The 19,589-nt window shown below is 35.9% G+C and overlaps 2 protein-coding genes across 8 annotated transcripts; both read right to left on the minus strand.

Moving 5' to 3' along the window:
- Positions 1–226: 226 nt before the first annotated feature.
- On the minus strand, positions 227–16,354 carry ESP (separase). 7 transcript variants are annotated; one of them, XM_088119047.1, is made up of 27 exons: positions 16,220–16,354; positions 13,846–13,943; positions 13,661–13,759; positions 13,062–13,196; positions 12,514–12,974; positions 11,738–11,846; positions 11,531–11,656; positions 10,421–10,714; positions 10,229–10,345; positions 9,909–10,130; positions 9,676–9,786; positions 9,356–9,502; positions 8,885–9,253; positions 8,706–8,795; positions 7,240–7,503; positions 7,020–7,143; positions 6,171–6,905; positions 5,584–5,821; positions 5,001–5,103; positions 4,172–4,369; positions 3,948–3,982; positions 3,626–3,855; positions 3,309–3,543; positions 1,989–2,388; positions 1,540–1,779; positions 1,341–1,428; positions 227–1,240 (listed from the first exon to the last, which is right to left on the minus strand). In XM_088119047.1, the coding sequence occupies exons 3-27, from the start codon at positions 13,700–13,702 to the stop codon at positions 726–728; spliced, it is 5,628 nt and encodes a 1,875-aa protein (XP_087975173.1). In that variant the 5' UTR covers positions 13,703–13,759; positions 13,846–13,943; positions 16,220–16,354; the 3' UTR covers positions 227–725. The 7 variants fall into 7 exon arrangements, with proteins under 7 accessions (XP_087975173.1, XP_087975172.1, XP_087975171.1 ...); XM_088119046.1 differs by having other exon boundaries at positions 13,846–14,023; positions 16,220–16,353; XM_088119045.1 differs by lacking the exon at positions 16,220–16,354 and adding an exon at positions 14,326–15,178 and having other exon boundaries at positions 3,626–3,852; positions 13,846–14,023.
- LOC111017782 (small ribosomal subunit protein uS9) lies at positions 16,179–19,027 on the minus strand. The gene is made up of 2 exons (XM_022293659.2): positions 18,519–19,027; positions 16,179–16,397 (listed from the first exon to the last, which is right to left on the minus strand). The coding sequence occupies exon 1, from the start codon at positions 18,995–18,997 to the stop codon at positions 18,563–18,565; it is 435 nt and encodes a 144-aa protein (XP_022149351.1). The 5' UTR covers positions 18,998–19,027; the 3' UTR covers positions 16,179–16,397; positions 18,519–18,562.
- Between the last annotated feature and the right edge of the window lie 562 nt (positions 19,028–19,589).

Raw genomic sequence — 19,589 nt, forward strand, 5'->3', positions numbered from 1 at the left:
GATGTTCTAAAAGAGCATAATCGTACTTTTTGAATATCATACAGCTCTTGAATATGGCAATGCATTTGAAAACTTTGCATAACAAGAAAAGAGGGTAAGAACAGAAACTTGGTCCATGAGGAAATGAAACAAGTTGGGCTTCTTGGATGGGCAATTTCATCACAAAGCATGGAGGAGCTGCATTTTGGCCACTGCTAAATTTCAATAAGTTCAGCCATACTGAAACTTGGTTCAGAATCAGAGATACAGAAATATATTTTCGTTTACAAATCAGTATAGAATTCAACATTATCCAGTTCTTTACAATCAATCACAAAGGTAGTAAAATGTTGGCATTGTCATGTATCAGTACATTGGGAAAGGTTCTAACCTCATGGCTTGGAAAGAGCAGAGGAAATGATCACCAAGTAGAAACTTCTATGTGATAAACAATTTCATGGACGAAAGAGATGGCTGCTGCTGCTATAAACAAACAATTGTTACCTTGCACACTTTCTCATATTGTGTGCAGTTCTTGTAATTTTCCAGGTGTCTGGTACTGGAACCCGAAATCTTGAGATCCGGGTTTTATAACTCAACAGGAAAGATATTTACACTTGCTGATTCCTCCTGTTGGGAGTTCGGATGCAACAAGAATCTGTGAGGACACCCTTATAAAGAAATGGAGGATCAGAGCTTCACAAGCTGGCCACGCAGAAGGTTCAATCTTTTTATGGTTCTTTAAGTCACACGTCTTTTTTCTTCTTTATGCTTGTTGGAACACCATAACAAACCGGTGATGCTCCTATTAAGTAACGCAGATTGCAAGCTTCACGAGCTTCATACAAAAACGAACCGATCATTCGACTAGTAACAGGACGGCCTCTACTTGATGAGTCACTTTCACATGCTGCAGGTGGATTTTTACTTGCAACTTTCTTACTGATGCGTTTAGAACTTATATTTATGGTCTCAAACTCTTTTGTGAGGATATCACACCGTGGAGAACTTGGTAAGACACTCGACCTCTCTCTCAACCAAGCTTCAAGAACTGCCTTCCCGAAACGGTCAATGTCTTTGTCGGTCACTTCCCAAAGGTTGGCCACAATAACAGGAGACCCTGCCTTCAGATAAGATAAAGGAACCCCTTGTGGAACATAATAGCCATTTAATGTTAGGGAACCACTGCTGCATCCCATTAGGAGACTTGCAGCACAGACATCCAGTTTTTGAATTTCATGCCTTGGAATATATTGTGCCCCTGTAACCAACCCCACCACCAGTCCATGTTAACAAAAGTACAACAAAAAGCAGAAAACTGCGATACGTAATGAAAGTCTTACAAAAAATCAAGAGTTTACCACTCCCATGACCAAAGTATATGAAGAGGTCGCGGCTTTTCAGTTCCTCAATCAACTCTGCAGATGTAGGTGCATATCCAGCCTTCCCCTGTTATTCAGAAGAAACCATCTATGAAAAGGATCATGGTTCTGGACATAATTTCATAACATACACTAAGGTCCCTCTACTATCGTAAAGAAGAGATTACAGAAAACTTACCTCCAAATTTTGATCTTTAAACCAATTCTCAAATTCAATTTGTGTGTTGCGGAGATCACCACTAGGATTCAATAAATAAAATGAATCAAACGGATCAATTGAAGGAAAGGCAGGAATGATCCCACTGACTTGCTCTTGTTGACGGCATCTTCTATCAAGTGTTGCACAGATACTGCCAACAGAAGGCATGCGATAAACCTCCTGGTTTTGAAGTATAGGTATATTTTCCCATGGAAGCATCTGGAAAATTCATCAATCCATCTATTTATAAGTAGGAGAATGAGTATAACACCATTTAAAATAATAGTTTTGTCTTGAATTATACTCTAATAAATTGATTGAGTTTATTACCTCTACCATTCAATTCACTATAAAGAGATATAAGGAGATACAGCTCTTAGTCAAAAGTATTCTTTAAATTTAATGATACTAATAGAGCATGAAAATACCTGCACATCATAGTCCAATACAAAAATTATAGGCTCTCTACTAGAATTGTCTTCCCCTTCAAGCTCTTTTTTCGCGTCCTGTATTAATTTTAAGGCCAATGCAGAAAGTTGGTCTACTCCATTAAATGTGTTTTGAAAAGGATCAGACCTTTGTTTATCATGGAGTCCTACTTTACCAACAAAGCAACCTTTCCTTGAATTCAAGTTGGAACCAAATGCCTCTAGAACTTCCTCAGGACCTTCTAAAATAACTTTGAGAAGACTCTCATTGACGTCCATTTTGCATTTGGATCTCAAATCAAGCACCAATGTATTAAGTACAGAATCAGCGTGCTTTCTATTTGTCAATTCTCCCAAAAGCATATGTTTCCAAGGGCCCAACCATGAATCTTCAATTGTTCTGTTAAGAAAGCAAAATATGAGAAATGAGTCACTGCATCAGCGTTCAACATTGTGCATGATAATTCAATACTAGAAAATGAAAGTTGAATCCACCCAACATGACAATCGTTTGCATGGACAATAGTACTCATTTCATTAATATACAACTTTAGGAAAATGCATCAAGCGTACTAGCTACACTTGATTAGAGTTATATCGTTAGTCATGAAATCTAATAGGTTCTCCAATGATTTTACACAGCTTCAAAGCATTTACTATTGATCAATAAGTTTTATATGGACGTTCCAAAGAACTTATTTCAATGAAATGTATTGATACTTCATTGCAATTGGGTACTCAGGCTTTTGGTCAACCAAATAAAAAATGTTACTATACATATAAAGTTACTACCAACCAATTGGGATGTATCCCAAGAAGGAAAAGAAAAATATTTTCTTTATTTGAGTGAGAATTAATTGGAACAGGTAGTCTACACACATAGATGTATAGGTATTGAACCTCCAACGTTCAAATTTTATCCTCCAGCGTTCGGAATAGTCATTATGAAGTCACTGAATTCAACAAAGAGGCCATGTGCTTAAAATCTTCTAGAGACACAATCCTGGGATATTAATTATCATCTTACAAGATTCTCAAATTATAAAACTACTAAATTTACAGGATTAGATGTTACATCCGATGTTGAAGAAATTAATAGAGGTAAATCGATTTCTAGGTAGAAAGTTTCCTGTTGTAATGGTAAAATAATTGATTATTTTGGACCTCTATGCATTAAAATAGATTAAGTGAAGATTTAAAGAAAAAGACATAGAATTTTAACAATGAAGAAACAAGCTTTGAAGCATATGTTAAACTCATCAAATGAAAAAAATATAAATGACAAAAGTTATTGAATTAAAGTTGATAGATGTAACCTACCCCAATAATTTACCAAGACAATCATCAAGCTTTGTTCTCCGTTTCCACCATAACATCCTATTCGCTTTTGTATCCTCTGTAGGGAACACTGAGGATGATAAGTAATTTTCCTGTAATATAATTCTGAATGCTGGTGCAACTTCATCAATGACTGAGGAACCCCAGGGACATTTCCAATGTTTATTCAAATCATTTCTCTCATAGATATCATCTGATTGAGGATTTGAATAATCTTCTGAACCAGAAGTAATTAAGCACATTACAACTTATGCTACAAATATTACTATTAATATGCTATGAGATTGCAGCTGCAGTACCTTTTAAGATTGTCTCCACCGGCAGAAGTACAACAAGGGGCTGATACTTTGAATTTAAATATGACACCAGTATCCATCCATGAACAGATGAAGGATAATCAAGAGTTTGTTGTAGTAAACAAGCAAGATCTCCTCCAATCAAACTAATACAAACTATAGTCATGCAAGGAAGACCATCAAAGAACTTTCTTGCAAATTCTTCCAGATCTTGACTAGAAATAGGTCCCCTTCTACAACAAGAAAGCCAGCAAAACCCAACTTGGTTCAAAATTTGATCAAATGAGTCGTGAATGATACATTTCAAAACATTAATGCTATTTACCTAGACTTCAATGTTTGTTCTCCTGTATCAAAACCCTGAAAATAGATTTTGTTAAATACATTTATGAGCCTATACTTCAAATACAGCACAAAAGAATTAATAATCAAGAAGTAAAATGAAATAAAATAAATGAAGACAAAAATAAAATCCAAAATTTAACATATGCAACAATCCAGTTATGGGAAAAACTACAAAAAAAAAAAAAAGTGCAAGTTACAGCGTACCTTTGCAAAATTAAGGTCTTGTACACAAGAACTTCCAGTCCTATATGGGAAGTACTGGTAATTAAGATGAGTTCCAATCGAAGCTTGGTGAAAATATGAAGCCCAGTGACTGTCCGTTAATATTTGGTTGGAAGATGGCAAAGAAAATAGCTCTCTAGATGAAGAAATTACATGTACAGCAGCAAGCAACTTTGAAACCTATTCCGTAACAGAACGAATCAAAGTCAACCACCAAAAAATAACATAAATGTACAGAACAGGAGAAAAAGTTTCTTCCTTACAGAAGCATAAACAAAATGAAGAAAGGTTTGAGGAAAGAAGAATGTAATTTTTTTAACAAGATATCAACTTCTCATTGATTAATGAAAAGAACAAAAATGTTTAAATGATACAAACTCCCAAAGGGAGAGAAAAAAATAAAATATAGAAAAGGAAAAAGAGAATGTAATTGATTAGGCATGGTCCTAATTGTAGTTTTTCATCCATCAGGAAAGACCCGCATCATTCAACTTGAAACTGTTTCATTTATTTAGATGACAAGCACTAAATCTCGTAAAGACACTCCACAGGCAGTTGTCTAATATCTTAAGAGAAATTTAGAGTAAGTTAATAATGATACAACATGAAAAATCATAGACATAAATAATGATACTCATAGGGTATTGTAAATTAAGTAACAGGCTTATGAGCATAAAATTAACTGGTGAGGTGATGCATGATTACTAATTAAATATAGAACACATCTAAGAGAGGAAAAGGACAAAATATATTAATTAATCTCCAAGAGAAAAGAATATTAAACTTTTGAAAAGGATATAATAAAGTTGACCTTTTGAAGGAGTACAGGAACCTCACTGCAGAGTACAAGGGCAACCATCAGCCAAGAAGCCAATGTTTTAAACTGAACCTGAGACAAAGGACAGCAAATAATCCTGCCAAGAAGTAAACAGCAAAGGGAATTATGCCATAGCGACAGCCTACTGATATAAAGCTGATAATATTTCTATGCTTTAGAAAAAACTCCAAAATGCAGAAAACTAAAATTTTATATACGCAGCTAATATTTCTATCCTACAGATAATACTTATATCGATGTGTTCTCTAAGAAGTACGTCTAGTCCTCACTTCAAACCAAGAGTAAAATTTTGTTATCCTAACTGGGGAAACATTGTATGTATGCAAGATTTAAAATAACTTTGTTCTACAAACAGCCATTATTATCCAATATTGAAGGGAAACAAATTTTGGCTTACAGTATTAAATATCAACAACACAATGGTGACTTGTGAGTCACAATTTGAAGATAGCAATATCTATTCATACAAATGATAAGATAAGAGAGGAATACAACAGACATAACCGATTAAGTGGTATATATAGACCATTAAGCATGTTAGATTAACTATACATACTTGGAATCGTTGTATTTACAACTCTTCAAAGAGAACCAGCAAACATTATAGAGAACGGATGCCCTCTCAACTGCAAACATATCTCCATGGACTTCCTTCCCAACTAAATCAAGCAAAACTGTGGGTTCAACAGCATAGTGCGCTTGAAAGAATAGATTTCGGCTTACTACGATGGACATGCTTTTGAAAATAGTTTCATGTGTTTGATGAAATTGACCACGAATCCCCAAGCACTTACCTAAGAACAAACAACAGCAACTGTGATAATACAACTAATATTTAAAATAACTCCCCAAACCTAGTGAGTGAGGGAGAATGTTTGATACAAAATGTAGCTAAAAAGTAGCCATGTTGAACTAGGAGATCAGATAAGTCAAGTCTAAGCCAAAAGTAAAGTACAATGGGCCTTGACATATTTGCCCACACTTGGCAAGGCAAAATAGTTAATAGTTATTAGTTTAGCTTCTGCATCATAAAAGTTGACTATAAACATTTGTTTGATCTCATGGGTTATATCAGCAAGAAGTGTTTTCACGTATGCTAAGCATTAAACTACAGATTTTTATGATATCAAGTTTTGTTGATACCTAAGCCAGAAAGTTGCCTCAACAAAAGTCTTTTGCGAACAAACTCCCACTTGAGATATATAAAATTGTTCATTTGTCCTGCTTCCGTTATTTCCATTGGCAAGCATTGCCAACATCCAACTTTCCCATTTTTGCATGATGCTCCACATACGGAAGTAGGTGTGCAACTGTTTATTTGCAAGTGCAATTGCCTCTGGCCTGAAGCACTAGAACGATCAGGAACGTTGCTTTTCAAATGCACAGAAAGGTCAACTTCTACATCATTAGAATTGCTTGTGCTTTGGCTTTGAATCGACCGACATCTAGAGCGAGTCAACCTCACATTACTCTGAGGATTTATGCACTGATCCATTTGGAAAGACCTAGAAGTATTTATAGCCTTTTTACACTTTTTACCATCCCTTTTGGCCTTTGGCCTTTCCGCTTGAGTTGTCAAAGATGAAAGATATCGGTCTTCATCTGGACAACTAATAGAATCTTTCCATACTGAAAGATTCAGTTTCTCAAGAGCTAACTTATACAACTTTTCTGCATTTATCAATCGCTCTTCAGATATATTCCCATTAGCATTTACATACATACTACGAAACAAATCCCCAAGATGTTGATCAACTATTACTTCAAGTACCAATCTGCACTTCAAACAAGATGTAATGCTATCCGTTAATATCTGTTTGGCTCCTTCAAGTTCCTTTTGTGCCAAACTCCATAACTGTTTCTTTCTGTACACTTTTCCTGCCAGAAGAGTACACAACAATGACCTATTATACAGTTCTTTCCAAAAAGTATACATTCAACAATCAACATCCGCACGAAAATGAAATCAAACAAGCAATTCATATTACGTACCTAAAGCAGAAGAGAAAGCAACTTCAAACAGTGGCAAGCTTTGCAAGCAGGAGATACTTTTTCCCCACTGCAAAAGAGTTTCAGCCTCAGAACCGTTTCCAATGTACTCATGAACAAGACCAACCTGGATATTATAAAAGTAATGGCATACCCATACAAAATATGTTAGTAAGTCAAAAGATTATGTAACTCCAGTTTTAACATAAACGAGAATAGGTACCTGAAGAGTGCTTTCAAGATAACACTGAAGTACATTGAAAGGACTAAGATAGCAGCTTTCTACATCCCATGATATTCTGTCAAATGACCATACATTGCGAGCAACTGATCCATTTTTCCGAAGATTCTTAATGCCATATGCGGGCTTCTGACTAACGTGTGCAATTTCACAATATTTTTCAGGATGCTGCTCAACAGAGTACATAAACATCTCTTGAAATAGTTTAGAACGTAGTTGATGAGCTTCTTTTGCGCATGAGAGAGCCTAATATGTACAATACATATAATTAGAAAATAGATAGCCAGTATCGATGGATAGACAAGTTGCACAATAAAGGCATGAAACGTTTACCAGGAAAATGGCTATAATAACCCCCTGGGGGAAGAAGGATAGTAAAGTCTCATAAGATCAATTTCACATCTTGCAACCTTTTATATTCTTAAAATCATTAAACACTACGTGGATGTTAGTACATAATACTTATATTCACATCAAAAACGGGAATTCTAAAAGCTAGTTGTGTGTGAAGCAGGCAATGAAACTCAAGACTATCTTTTATCAGCTGCTCTTTGGCCTCTCAGTTTTGGCATATTTCACTGGCCTATTTCAAATGGTCCATTTCATTTCCTAATAGCCGATGGTCTCAGTCTTCTTTGCCTATGAGAGCATTCTTTTAAAGATAAAACTTTGTGGCTCGAGTTCATTAGGGCTTTTTTAATGGAGTTTTGGTTAGACTTTATAGAGGAATTAAAAAAAAATGTTGTTTGTGCGACCACTTTGCTCTTGTGGTTTTATCTTGGAACAAAATTTCTAAGCTTTTTTGTAACTATGACCTCTGCACTTTGTTGTGCTAATTGGAAAATTGTAGCAACTTCCTTGGCATAGGTTGAGGGTTTACTCCCCTTTTTGAATTCTTATCCAAAAAAAAAAATGTTAGTATTCACACAACTCTATATCAAACATAGCATAAGAGTGGCACGGAATTGAAGATTGGGAAGGAATTAACAGAAATTATCAGTAGGATGGCAGAATCTATGATTTATGCTTATTCTTAAATCAAACATAACAACTAGCCGCTATAATTGCCTTTTTTTTTCTTTTTGCAATATTTCTAACTACTAGCTGGCTCTATACATTATATTCTTCTCATGAGCATCTTAGTTCCACGCTTGCACCTGCATTCAATTTCCTGGCAAATAGTCCATGGAAATTTTGAAAAGGAGAAAATTGCTCTGCGTATTGTTCAAACCTCATTTTAATCTAACAGTTCAATCCAGTAAATTGGATATAATTTTCCTCATCTTAACCAAACTTACAATATTTCATTCATGTTACAGAACAGATAAAGTTTCACCCATGCAGAAAGAGAGTTCAAAAGTTCAAATGTAAAGTTTTTAAAGTGTGAAAGGATCATATGCCTCATTCCATGTAACTTTTTCTAACCACAGCAGATTAGATGGACGTACCTCAGTAAGACAGCCTTCTGAAATAAGCCTTTCACATAAATCATAGTAAAGATATCCAGCAAAGAAAATAGAACTCTTGGATGCAGGAATCTGCAAGATAAGTAACATAAGCAAATGAGTGGATCGAACACAGCAATGACAGTCTAAAACTTTTATGGAGGTTAGGGCGAGAGAATTACATGAGATATGAGTTTCGAAGCAGCTTCTTTAGCCTCATCAACCGTCACATATAATTGAATTGACTTTTCATGTTCACAAGAACTCTGGGTATAATTTGAGCATAAAAATGAGAAATTCTGCTGGAATCCGACAAGCATTACTGGCAATGTCTTCAGACAGTTTGTCCAAAAATCAAAACTCTTGGGGAGCTCACCAAGATGCTCAGATAGCTGTGCTATAAACATCTCATTTACTGGTGCAGTGCACATTGCGTGGCCCATTCTTCTACTTTCCCATAGAATGGCCAACAGCTTCTCCAATTGTACGTTTTTCCATTTGAATAATCTAATCATGAGACTATATATATTGTGGTGGTAATCCATGCAACCCTGAAGGCAAAACCAAGTAATAAAAAAATTAACCTGAACATCTTAATGTTACCCATTTGGTAAAAAACTTTAAAATAATAAAAATCCAACAAAGAGACAAACCTTGATTGATAACAAATCAAAAGTATTGCACAATAGCAGCAACATATATTCAGAAAGTATCGGGCGCTGATCATCTGGCAAGGAATCCAGACTTAAGATTTCCAACCACATGCTCAATGCAGAATCAATATCTTGCAAGACTTGCTGCTTTATTATCATCCGAAAACCATTTAACAAGTACAAAATAAAAGATCAGAAAGAGGCAAAGACTAGAAAGAGAGAGAGAGACAGAAACAATTCACACATCAAGAAATAAACAGGAACTTGTAAAGATACCAAGTGCTAATTACTCAATAAAGAAGACTAGACTTGTTTAACACCTTTGAATTTGGTACAGCCTCATGAGTACAGAGTGCACGTAAGCAATATGCCACAGCTAACTGATGACAATGAAGAACTCCAGAGCTGCAAGTTCCACTAGAAGTTTCATTCTGTTTCAATCACTGCAATACGTTAATTGTATAATGTACATCCAACTCGAAAACAAGTAAACAGTTCTGTGAAAGTTCAAATTTATAGCATACATGAAGCATCTCAACAACAACAAGCTTACCATGGTAGATATTGCATCTGACAAACACTGGATAGAATCCTCTAAACATACAGTTTCACAAAACCTCAATGCCCTTGCCTTTTTAATTAACACTCTAGCTCTTTCTAGCATATGATCTGGTGTGATATATACATCCCTTAGAAGAGTACTCAAGATCTTCATTTGTAATGGTTGACAAAATGCTGGATACAGAACACTCATTTCCTCGTATTCAACAAGTTCCTGTGTAATATTTAAGTAATACACACTACTAAACAATTTAATAGAGGAAGAAATTATGGAAAACCCATTTTAAGTGATCAAATGACACAGAAGCAAACCTGCTCCAAGAGAGCACCAATCTTTGCCTTTGACATCATCCCAGAAGGTGGCAGTAAACAATTCAAGGTTGGTGTGGTTGTTTTGGGATCTGCATTCTTATGATGCTTGCATTGCATCTGGGAAAATTATTAAAATCAGTACCGAAGGAAAATATGTAGTGATCTAATCAATTGAATGACTGTAGATGTTACCTTAACCCATTGTTTCACCAATTGCACAGGAATCGGTAGCTCATTAAATAGTTTTGCAGCAATAGACCAATTCTCAAGAATCTTGGCCATTGTTTTTTCTATCTTATAAATGTCGCACTGATAGAGAATATCAACTAGGAAAGCACTTCTCATAATCATTTCATTAACAAAACTTAGAACAGCATCTTCAGAAAATTCATTATCTGATGGCCTGGACTTGTCGTCAAACTTCTCACAGAAATGTATAACACAGGTCCATGATGCTCTACAACACAACTTCAATGCCTTTGAAGCCTGTACAAATAGAGAAATAATGGACAAGGTAAATACTAAATATAAGTGTGTCAAATTCTTTCCTATTTTATTTTATTTCCCACGGGAATCTTGCCCACATTGAGACTTGAGTAAAAGAAAAATGTAGAAACTACACCTACACGTAAATATGATGATAACTTTTACAGGATAAATTTCACTTCTTGAATGAAAATAACATTTTATAGGAGCTAACCGAAGTTGGATGAAACTATTTTGAGGGCTTCCAATAAAAATGTGTCAAGATTTTGAGGTAATAAAAAGCATTGATATCCGAAGGCATGCCATAAAATGTAACAGTAACTTGCCTAACATGATTAATTTTATATGACATTATTTTAGAATGCAAATTTAAGTATATGCATCGGTGACATGGCTACATCAATGAACTTGCATCAATACATGTCAATAATGCAGAGCAAATTGACGTCAAAGACGAATGGAAAATATTATCAATTACATGTTAAAAGGTCATAAAAAACATCTAAAAATTACTAGATTTATTGTTTGCACTGTAAGAGTCCATATTAGATTTGTTCATGTTATTATTAAATTATAATAAATCTTACATTTACAGACGTATTTTCAGCTTATTTACGTATTTTTATTTATGTTCAAGTCAATAGTAACAACTAATTTCCAATGCCACCGATCTTTTCATTTCACAGAGAAAAAAGATTGCAAACTTGATAACTTAATACTTTTTCTTAGAGGAAACAATCCAACATTTGAACCAGGGGCCTCATATTTGATGCAAAAGCACATTTAAAAAATTATATCACCTATGGAAAAACATACCTCTTTTATTTGCTTATGTCTGTACAAAATTATGCCAATGTTGTTAAGAGAAGCAAATAAATGTTTCAAGGCAAGAGGTTGAACCCATTTGCTTGTGATAATTTCCTTGATCAAATACGTGCTCCTCTGTGAATAAGAAAAGAAAAACCAATTAGGTAACTTGCAACCATTTCAAACAAGTTAACGTATCCCAGAACTTTTGACAACCTTCATGTTCAGTTTTGTTCTAAAAGACAGGGTAAAAGCAGCCACAACAATGCTTAATAGCATATTTACATTCTCATCACATCCGTTTCTCTCAGCATCATATGCACGCCTGAAACAAGAAAGAGAAGGGGGATCTAAAAAAATCTAATACAGAATAACATTACTTGAGAAAAGAATTCAGGTAAAACTCTATCCTTATCAACAAACAAAATATTCAATAGTTCAAAAACCAAGGTTACAGAACTTTAATTGACATATAAATCTAGAAAGACACAAAAGGCTAATTAATGCAGATCAATTTTTCTCTTTAAATAACCATGGGTATTTGAGTCAACTTATAAGCACCTCAACAAATTGCGAGAATCAACTATTTAACCTACAACATTTAGCATCTAGACAGTTATAGAAACTTATAGGAACTTTCATGTCTTAGATAAGAGGTCATCATTGTTTGATTCATGACTACAAAGACATCTACAACTTGCCCCTCTAACCAATGGTGATTAAGAAGATTTCTATTGATGTAATTTTTTTTTTTTAAGTACAACATCTATTGATGTAATTATGTTATGACAAAAACTTAGATCAAAGCAAGTTTTAGACGCCCCCTACCCAAAAGCATAGAGCTCTACATATGTAACATAGAAAATTTGAAAAAGCAATCAATCAATAAGCAATGCAAATGGAATTGTTATTTTTTTTTTTTTTGGACAAGCACAACAAATCTCATAGATAAAATTATAAATGAGACACTTTCAAATATAAAAATAACTTGCCTTTGACAAAAAAGAAAGACATCACAGTACTGATGCAAAGTATTCTGAATATTATACAAAACAGAAGCAGCTTCATCTTCAGCAAGAATTTTTTTCCTCTCGGAATTTACTAATTCAGCAAGCGGCTGGCACAAGAACTTGATAGCATCCAAGTAAGAAGGCAAATAAGTTTCTCTCCTTCTCGATAGAGAAGTGACCTCAAACTCATGATTAGAGTTCCAATGTGAACATGGTTGGACAAAATCTTTTTGCTTAATGCTGCAGGACTCATTACCTTCTCTGCAGCCGATACGAAAGTAACTTCCCAGGTAACCATTTAAGTTAGCCAAACCCTGCATACTTTCTCCATCATCAACCAAAATACTAAATGCAGAGTCATGAGTCTCACCTCTGGGTAATTTAGAAAAGATTTTCAGCCCAGCAGCGTAAAGCCTCAAAATCATTCCCAATGGTGTTGTTGCCTGTCCAACGAGGTTAATATTAGATAACATGGCAGATATAAATGACATGTGAGGAGGTACATAAACTAAAAGCTGGAAAAACAATACCTGATGGATATCACCTGCCATATCCTCAAGATGTTTGGCAAAGGCACAACAACAATCGGGACTTGCACTCTGGCATTTATTTGCAGAATAAAAGATGAGTTGAAGAAACTCAACACCTGTACATCCAATTTCCTCCTGGAAAACAATTTGTTAAAAATTTGGTGCTTAGTATTAAAATGTTACAGAAATTTTGCAAGAACTTATCTTGACAGTTGGATGAACAAATAAAGAATGCTCATACTCTAAATGTATTAACTAACATGTTTGAAACAAGTAATTCAGAGACAACAAAAGACTAGCTGCTCGGCTAACTTTCTCTCAAGATGACTTTACAAAACAGAACCTTTGGTTTAAGGAAGCAGCAATTCCCTTTAACATTAGATAAAATTATGTAGCACTATAACAAGAGTAGTATATAAAGCAAAAATATAAATAAAAGAAAGTAAGCCTTAATTTAATTAACCACTGATCACTAAGTTATCCTCATTTTATGAATCCACACAAGCATTTGTTCAAGATAATCTAACATAAATGAAAACTTCCCTTAGCAGGATTGGTATTGGACAATTCTTTAAGTAAAACATTTCCAGTAACACTACCTTCAATTCTAGGGTAATAGACTTTAAGACACATATGAGCATAGATGAATCCTCTTTCAGATGTTGAGAGAAAAGAGTGGAACATATCCGACGGGCTACCTGCACGGAAAAATATGAATAAAAAATAATGTTAATAATTAGTGTAGATTCCACAAAGAAATAACAAAAGATTGATGATATATCACCTTGTAAATCTGATCTCTCAAAGATGACTTGGCATATTCAGCCAAGGTTGTGCGGCAGAAGAGACTTGTGAGACTCCCACCAAAACAAGCTAGCTCCTCTACCAAGAAAATAGTACATTTATTTAGATATGTAACCAATGCTCTATGAGTCTTCTCGGATACTTTATCATCTAGTAACCTGCCAGGATGAATGTGCACAACAGTTATATACTCGTAATAAACAAATTAAGAGTTGGGAGCAGACTCCTTTTTCGTGGTAAAGACGTACTGCTCGTTAATTAAACAATTTATAGGTACTCTAATCTAGTTATAAGCCACCCAGAATAGCAACTGCAGTGTGAAAGGTGAAAAAATAGATCAAGTTGGTCCAACTCTTCAGTTTCTGAACCACATCAGCTTTTTGCCTAACTTGAATCTGATTTCAATGTCTAAAAAGTAACGGTCTAAACTCTATTGATGCTCAAATAGTGAAGTTCTCACCTGAACCATGGTTTGACCTCCTCCACCAAACCAAGAACCCTGCTATAGTCGCCACTGTCCTTGCTACGACCACTAGCTGTACACTTAACAATCGTTACAACAACCTCCACCAACAACAAACCAAAATCCTTATCACCACCGCCTTTATCCACATCAGGAAAAATCTGACAGTCCAATTTTCCCGCCTTGGATCTAAGGACAATTTCCCGAAGGCTCTCTAAAATCCGAAATCCCTCCACCTCCGCGTCCTTGTAAAGTCCCCAATCCTCCATGCAATGCACCATCCGAACCCTCTGCACATCAACAGTGTAGGGTTTACACGAAAGCTGCGACATCAAAGATTCCAAGCAACCCAAGCAGAGCTTGTACATTTGGAAGAATTCTAGGGCCAAGTCGAGATCATTGCCCAGTTTTGGAGGCTGGGTGAGTCGCTTGGGGAGAATAGATAGAGCACGATTGAGAAAAGTGAGAAACCTCTTCGCCAGCGAACGGATTGCCGAAGAGTCGTCGCTGGGCTTGGCTGACCTCTTGCCTTTCTTGGGATTTTTAGCATCGGAGAAAGGCTGGAGGAAGTCGGAGACGAGAGAAGAAATGCCCTTGGAATCTGCCGTTTCGAGCATAGAAATGAGAGTGGATTCGGAGGGCGACGCCATTGCCGTGGAAATGAAGCTACTCGGAGAAGATCAGTAGAAAGGAAGCGACTGTGTTTCTTAGGGCGCCAAAGGAGGAGCCCGCTAATTTCATTGTTTTTGAACTTCGGACGCCATTTTTTATTTTTTATTTTTCTTTTTTCTTTCGCACAAAAGTAGTATTATTTTAAAATAAAAAAATATGTTACCCAATCAGCATAACTTGATTTTTTTTCTCTTTCTTTGTAATAGCATAATTTAATTTTTGAATTTAGACCCATATATATATATAATTTATCGCCAATATCAACTATCTCAGTAGTTCAAATACTTCTTATTTCGTAGGTTCAATCTCTAGCTAGACGCAAAGGTGTACAATCCGGTCAAAATCTGGGGTTCTTGTTGTTCATTCACTGATTGTTCTCTTACTTGCTCTAGTGGCTAGCAAATGCCAACCGAGAGGGGAGAACGAATGGTTTAGGAATCGATTGGTTTCGAGCGGACTCATAGAGCTGCTGCTTGGATTATCGTAGAATAAGAGGATTTTTCTTTCTTAGCTTAGGAAATGACTTAACTTCAAAGATCGCCGCTGGGAGGCGAGGGAGTCAGTTGTCTGGTCTTGCAGTGCACTCACTCCCGTTATGAGAATGAAATGACGCCCCAACTCAACTCGAGACCAAGACTCCTTACAACTCGCACCAGGTTGGTCTAGTAATTAGGGGCGGCCGGAGATTGATTGAAAAGGCAACCCAGCCGCCCCTCCCCCTAGCCGCCTACCTACTCGTGCTCGTAGCTTGATCGGAGGTCGACGAGTGTGGTCTGGAGGAAAAACATAAGTCGTCCGTCTCGACGTGATATGTGAATTGCTCAGTAGTGCTTCGCCACTACCGTAGCTGGCAGAAATGTCTCAGTAGTTCAAATACTTATTATTTAGAAGTTTTAGGTTCAATTTTCCATCTTCATATTTGTTGTACCGTAAATAATTATAAATTTAATATGTACTCAATTCTAACATAGCAAATTAGAAAAACATAGAAGCTTATAATATAAGGTTCTTATTGATAAATAGTTATGTCTTTTTTTTTAAGGTGAGAAATCAAACCTTCAACTTCAAATAAAATAACATGTGTATTTATTAATGAGTTACGTCGAGATTGACTAATTGCTACCTTTAAAATTAGAAAACTATTTTACATTTTTTTTTTGTATAAGGAGACTAGTATGTAAAATAAGATAAAAAATCCTATTAAGACACCACGACATACCTTAGTGGAAGAGTATTTTTTTTTGTTTATAAAGAAGTAAGCTTTATTAACGGGGAACATCCACAGTGGGGCTACAGAAGAATGAAACTCCCCCTCAACAACTCGCAAAAGTCCAGGGGGAAAGTTTTGCTTCCATTCAATGGAGCTACAAATGTGCATCTACCGCCCGATTCGCCTCCTGTAAAACATGCAGGAAAGAACATGCTTAAAAATTGCAAGAAGCCGAGTGAGTATTGAAACCTTTTAACTTAAAAAATAGGAATAAAAAATAAAAACCAGGTATTAGAAATTTGACCAAAACATAAAAAACGCCTTTAGAAAAGATTACCCAAAAAGAAAAAATCCTCTAACACAAATTTAAATTTTAAATATAGAAAACCAAAAGAAAATGATTAAAATCTACTTATGGCTTCTTGCCGATTGGATAACAACATCATGTTTTTCTATTGCAATGCAAAATTAAATCGATATAATAGTCACAATAAAGCTACCGACCATATATTTAGATTGAGTTAATCAATTACCTCGACTAATTATCTAATTTTAATAATTATCATCAAGTTCCAATCCCTTTAACTTGCAATTGTATTGCATATCTATTCACTATTCTACGCCCCTAATTTCTCTTATTATGAATCATTAACTTTCATGCTCATTGACTTTGACATAGTAAATCATTAATTAGTTCACAATATTTTCTCCTATCATTCCCTTCTTATATTTATAGATCCATTGTCACGATACAGTAGAAGAAATCAAAAACCCCATGAAACACAATCGCATAAATGACATTGTAATCGAAATATTAGAATCAGAATAGAATATCCCAGCCTTCGTGGTGACTTCTATTTCTTTGGATCTTAGAGACACAATGGCTTGAGCTTGCACTCAAATCTTTATTTTTAGTTCAAACAAAAATGCTCTTGTGTAGCTTAGCTGGGGAAAATCAAATCCAATCATACTCAAACGCTTATGTCACAAGCCACAAGTTAGAGAGTAAAATTCAATAATTGGGGTAACATAAAGCAAAATGTAAATCATTTGAGTAAGGTTTTAGGTTGATCTCTCGTGCTGGGACTTGTACGAGAACAATCTTACATCAATGAAAAGAAATTTTACATAGAGAAATAAGAACAAAATTTCCTTGATAGCTTAACAAGAATATCTTCAATCCATTGACATTGAATGGATGGGGTATAGCCTTCAAGGGACAGCCCAGTCGACAAAGATTTGGGGTCTCTTGGTCATACTGGCTTAGAGGTCTCAAGTTCGAATCTTATAGTGAACTTAATACCAAAAAATCCTTGATGTCTCCTAGGTCTGGACCTCGGGGCAGGCACAGGTGCCCTTGGGTACAGGAGAGCAAAGTTCCAACTCCTAGTTATCAAAAAAAAAAAAAAGGGATGAGGTTCTTTGTCCTAACAAACTATTGCTTATAATGGCCAACCTATGCATAACCTAAAAGGTTGTATCAATACCCTTGAATCTCGCTACTACAATTGTAATGCTATATTTAAAGAGGAAGCGCTCCTCATGAACTACTTGAAGTAGGGGTGTATCGGGGCGACACAAGGCAGGGATAGAGGCTGGGGATTCGTCCATCCCCAACCCGCCCAAAATGGGGAATCCCCACTCCGTACATGGCAGGTCCCGGTGGAGCCTTGTTACTCTAGAAAAAAAGTAACATCCGAAGAAGCACTTCTCTTATACTACAAGTTGACCAAAAAATTAGGGTAGAGGATGCTTAGCTGTAATAGTAAGATCAACTCTTTGACAAGAATTATGAGCATTTAGAATTTATATCAGTTATGTGGGGTTTCTGAAAGAGAGGATGAAATTGAACAGCCACTACTTCAAGTTTGTGATTCAAGATGGAAGGATGATAGGTGGTTCCTAAGTACCAAGAACTCAAAAGTAGAAAATATTAACAGTTACACAACTCTTTCTATACACTTGGGAAGTACAAGATTATAGTAGGGATTTTTGCTCACATTGAAGATTCTAGGATGGAAATTGAAATGTGTAGTCCAAGGAAAGTAGCTCTAATGTTACAAAAGATGCAGGGGAGGAATTAGGGGTGTTCTATTGGCTTGATTTCTCACCCTATTATACAGGAACAGAAATAGAAACAATTGGAATATAAACTCTGATGTTTCAAGAAAGCATTTCATTGCAATTATCTCAGTAATCAGAAACTCAAGTCTCAAGTAAAAAATTCTTATACTACAAAACATAAACAGATAAAAAATTTCAAGTCCCCGCAGGTAATTTGAATTCAGAACCCAAAAATAACCATTACCAACAAGCGGCAACTCTCCGCTATAGATGCCTAAAACTCTCTGATCAACGATAAGATTTCTGAAATCTTGCACGAGCTCCACGACCACCGAACTTCTTCGGCTCACAGCGCCTCGGATCGGCAACGAGCAAAGTCCGGTCGTAGCGGACCAGAATGTCCTTGATCTCCTTCTTGCTCTGCTCGTCGACATACTTCTGGTAGAATGCGACTAGCGCCTTGGCGATGCTCTGGCGGATGGCGTAGATCTGTGAGGTGTGGCCTCCGCCTTTCACTCTGATGCGCATGTCGACTCCGGAGAAACGATGGCGGCCGAGGAGGAGGATGGGTTCGTAGGCCTTGAATCGCAAGATCTCTGGCTCGATGAGCTCGATTGGGCAGCCATTGATCTTAATCAAGCCCCGGCCGCGCTTGCAGTATGTCACGGCAACCGCCGTCTTCTTCCGGCCGAAGCATTGCACAGATTCGATTGGAGCCGCCATTGTTAGGTATTCGAGAAGAAAGCTTAATGGGTGAATCAGAAAGTATTTATATGATTCTCTTAATTTTTAGGGTTTTACAATTGTCAAAAATACCCTCAATTTGTAGCTAAATACAAAACACATACTATTACAATATTTTTAGGGTTTTGCAATTTTTTGTAAGCACAACATTCGGGGGAGTTTTGAACTCATGATTTCTTGGTCAGGGATAGATGTCAATTATCGTTGAGACTATACTTTGGACAGAGTGAAACTTTATGTTTCTTATATAATTAATATTGTTATGGAATAAAGTTTTGTCAAACCTCTCTAGTAAAATTATTAACAAATGAACATTTACCAACTCATTCATTTGTTTTTTTTTTAATTTAAAAAGTATGCTCATTTATAAGTTTTGTGAGTTGAAGGTGCATTCAAACTAGAGTTACCTAAGATTTAAATTTCTATGAATTTTCATATCCACATTCCAGTGCCAATGGATGTACCAAAGCCACATAAACTTCTGGCAGTGATAGCTACCCCCACCAGATGGGCCGCCCAAGAAGTCCTTGATAGATTTCAAGTCGGGAATAGAATTGTAGCTTATTCGACG

This window comes from Momordica charantia, assembly GCF_013281855.1.
Source record: "Momordica charantia cultivar OHB3-1 chromosome 10 unlocalized genomic scaffold, Mcharantia_2.0 BLBB01000010.1, whole genome shotgun sequence".
Taxonomy (NCBI): Eukaryota; Viridiplantae; Streptophyta; class Magnoliopsida; order Cucurbitales; family Cucurbitaceae; genus Momordica; species Momordica charantia.

Bases quoted from the DNA above. Each gene is read 5' to 3' on its own strand.
- LOC111017782 (XM_022293659.2), bottom strand. From the start codon at position 18,997: ATGGCGGCTCCAATCGAATCTGTGCAATGCTTCGGCCGGAAGAAGACG.
- ESP (XM_088119043.1), bottom strand. From the start codon at position 14,978: ATGGCGTCGCCCTCCGAATCCACTCTCATTTCTATGCTCGAAACGGCA. The intron at 14,024-14,325 runs GTGAGAACTTCA...TCATCCTGGCAG, and splicing joins GAGGTCAAACCATGGTTCAG to GTTACTAGATGATAAAGTAT. The intron at 11,847-12,513 runs GCAAGTTATTTT...TTCTTGTTTCAG, and splicing joins GTCTTTCTTTTTTGTCAAAG to GCGTGCATATGATGCTGAGA.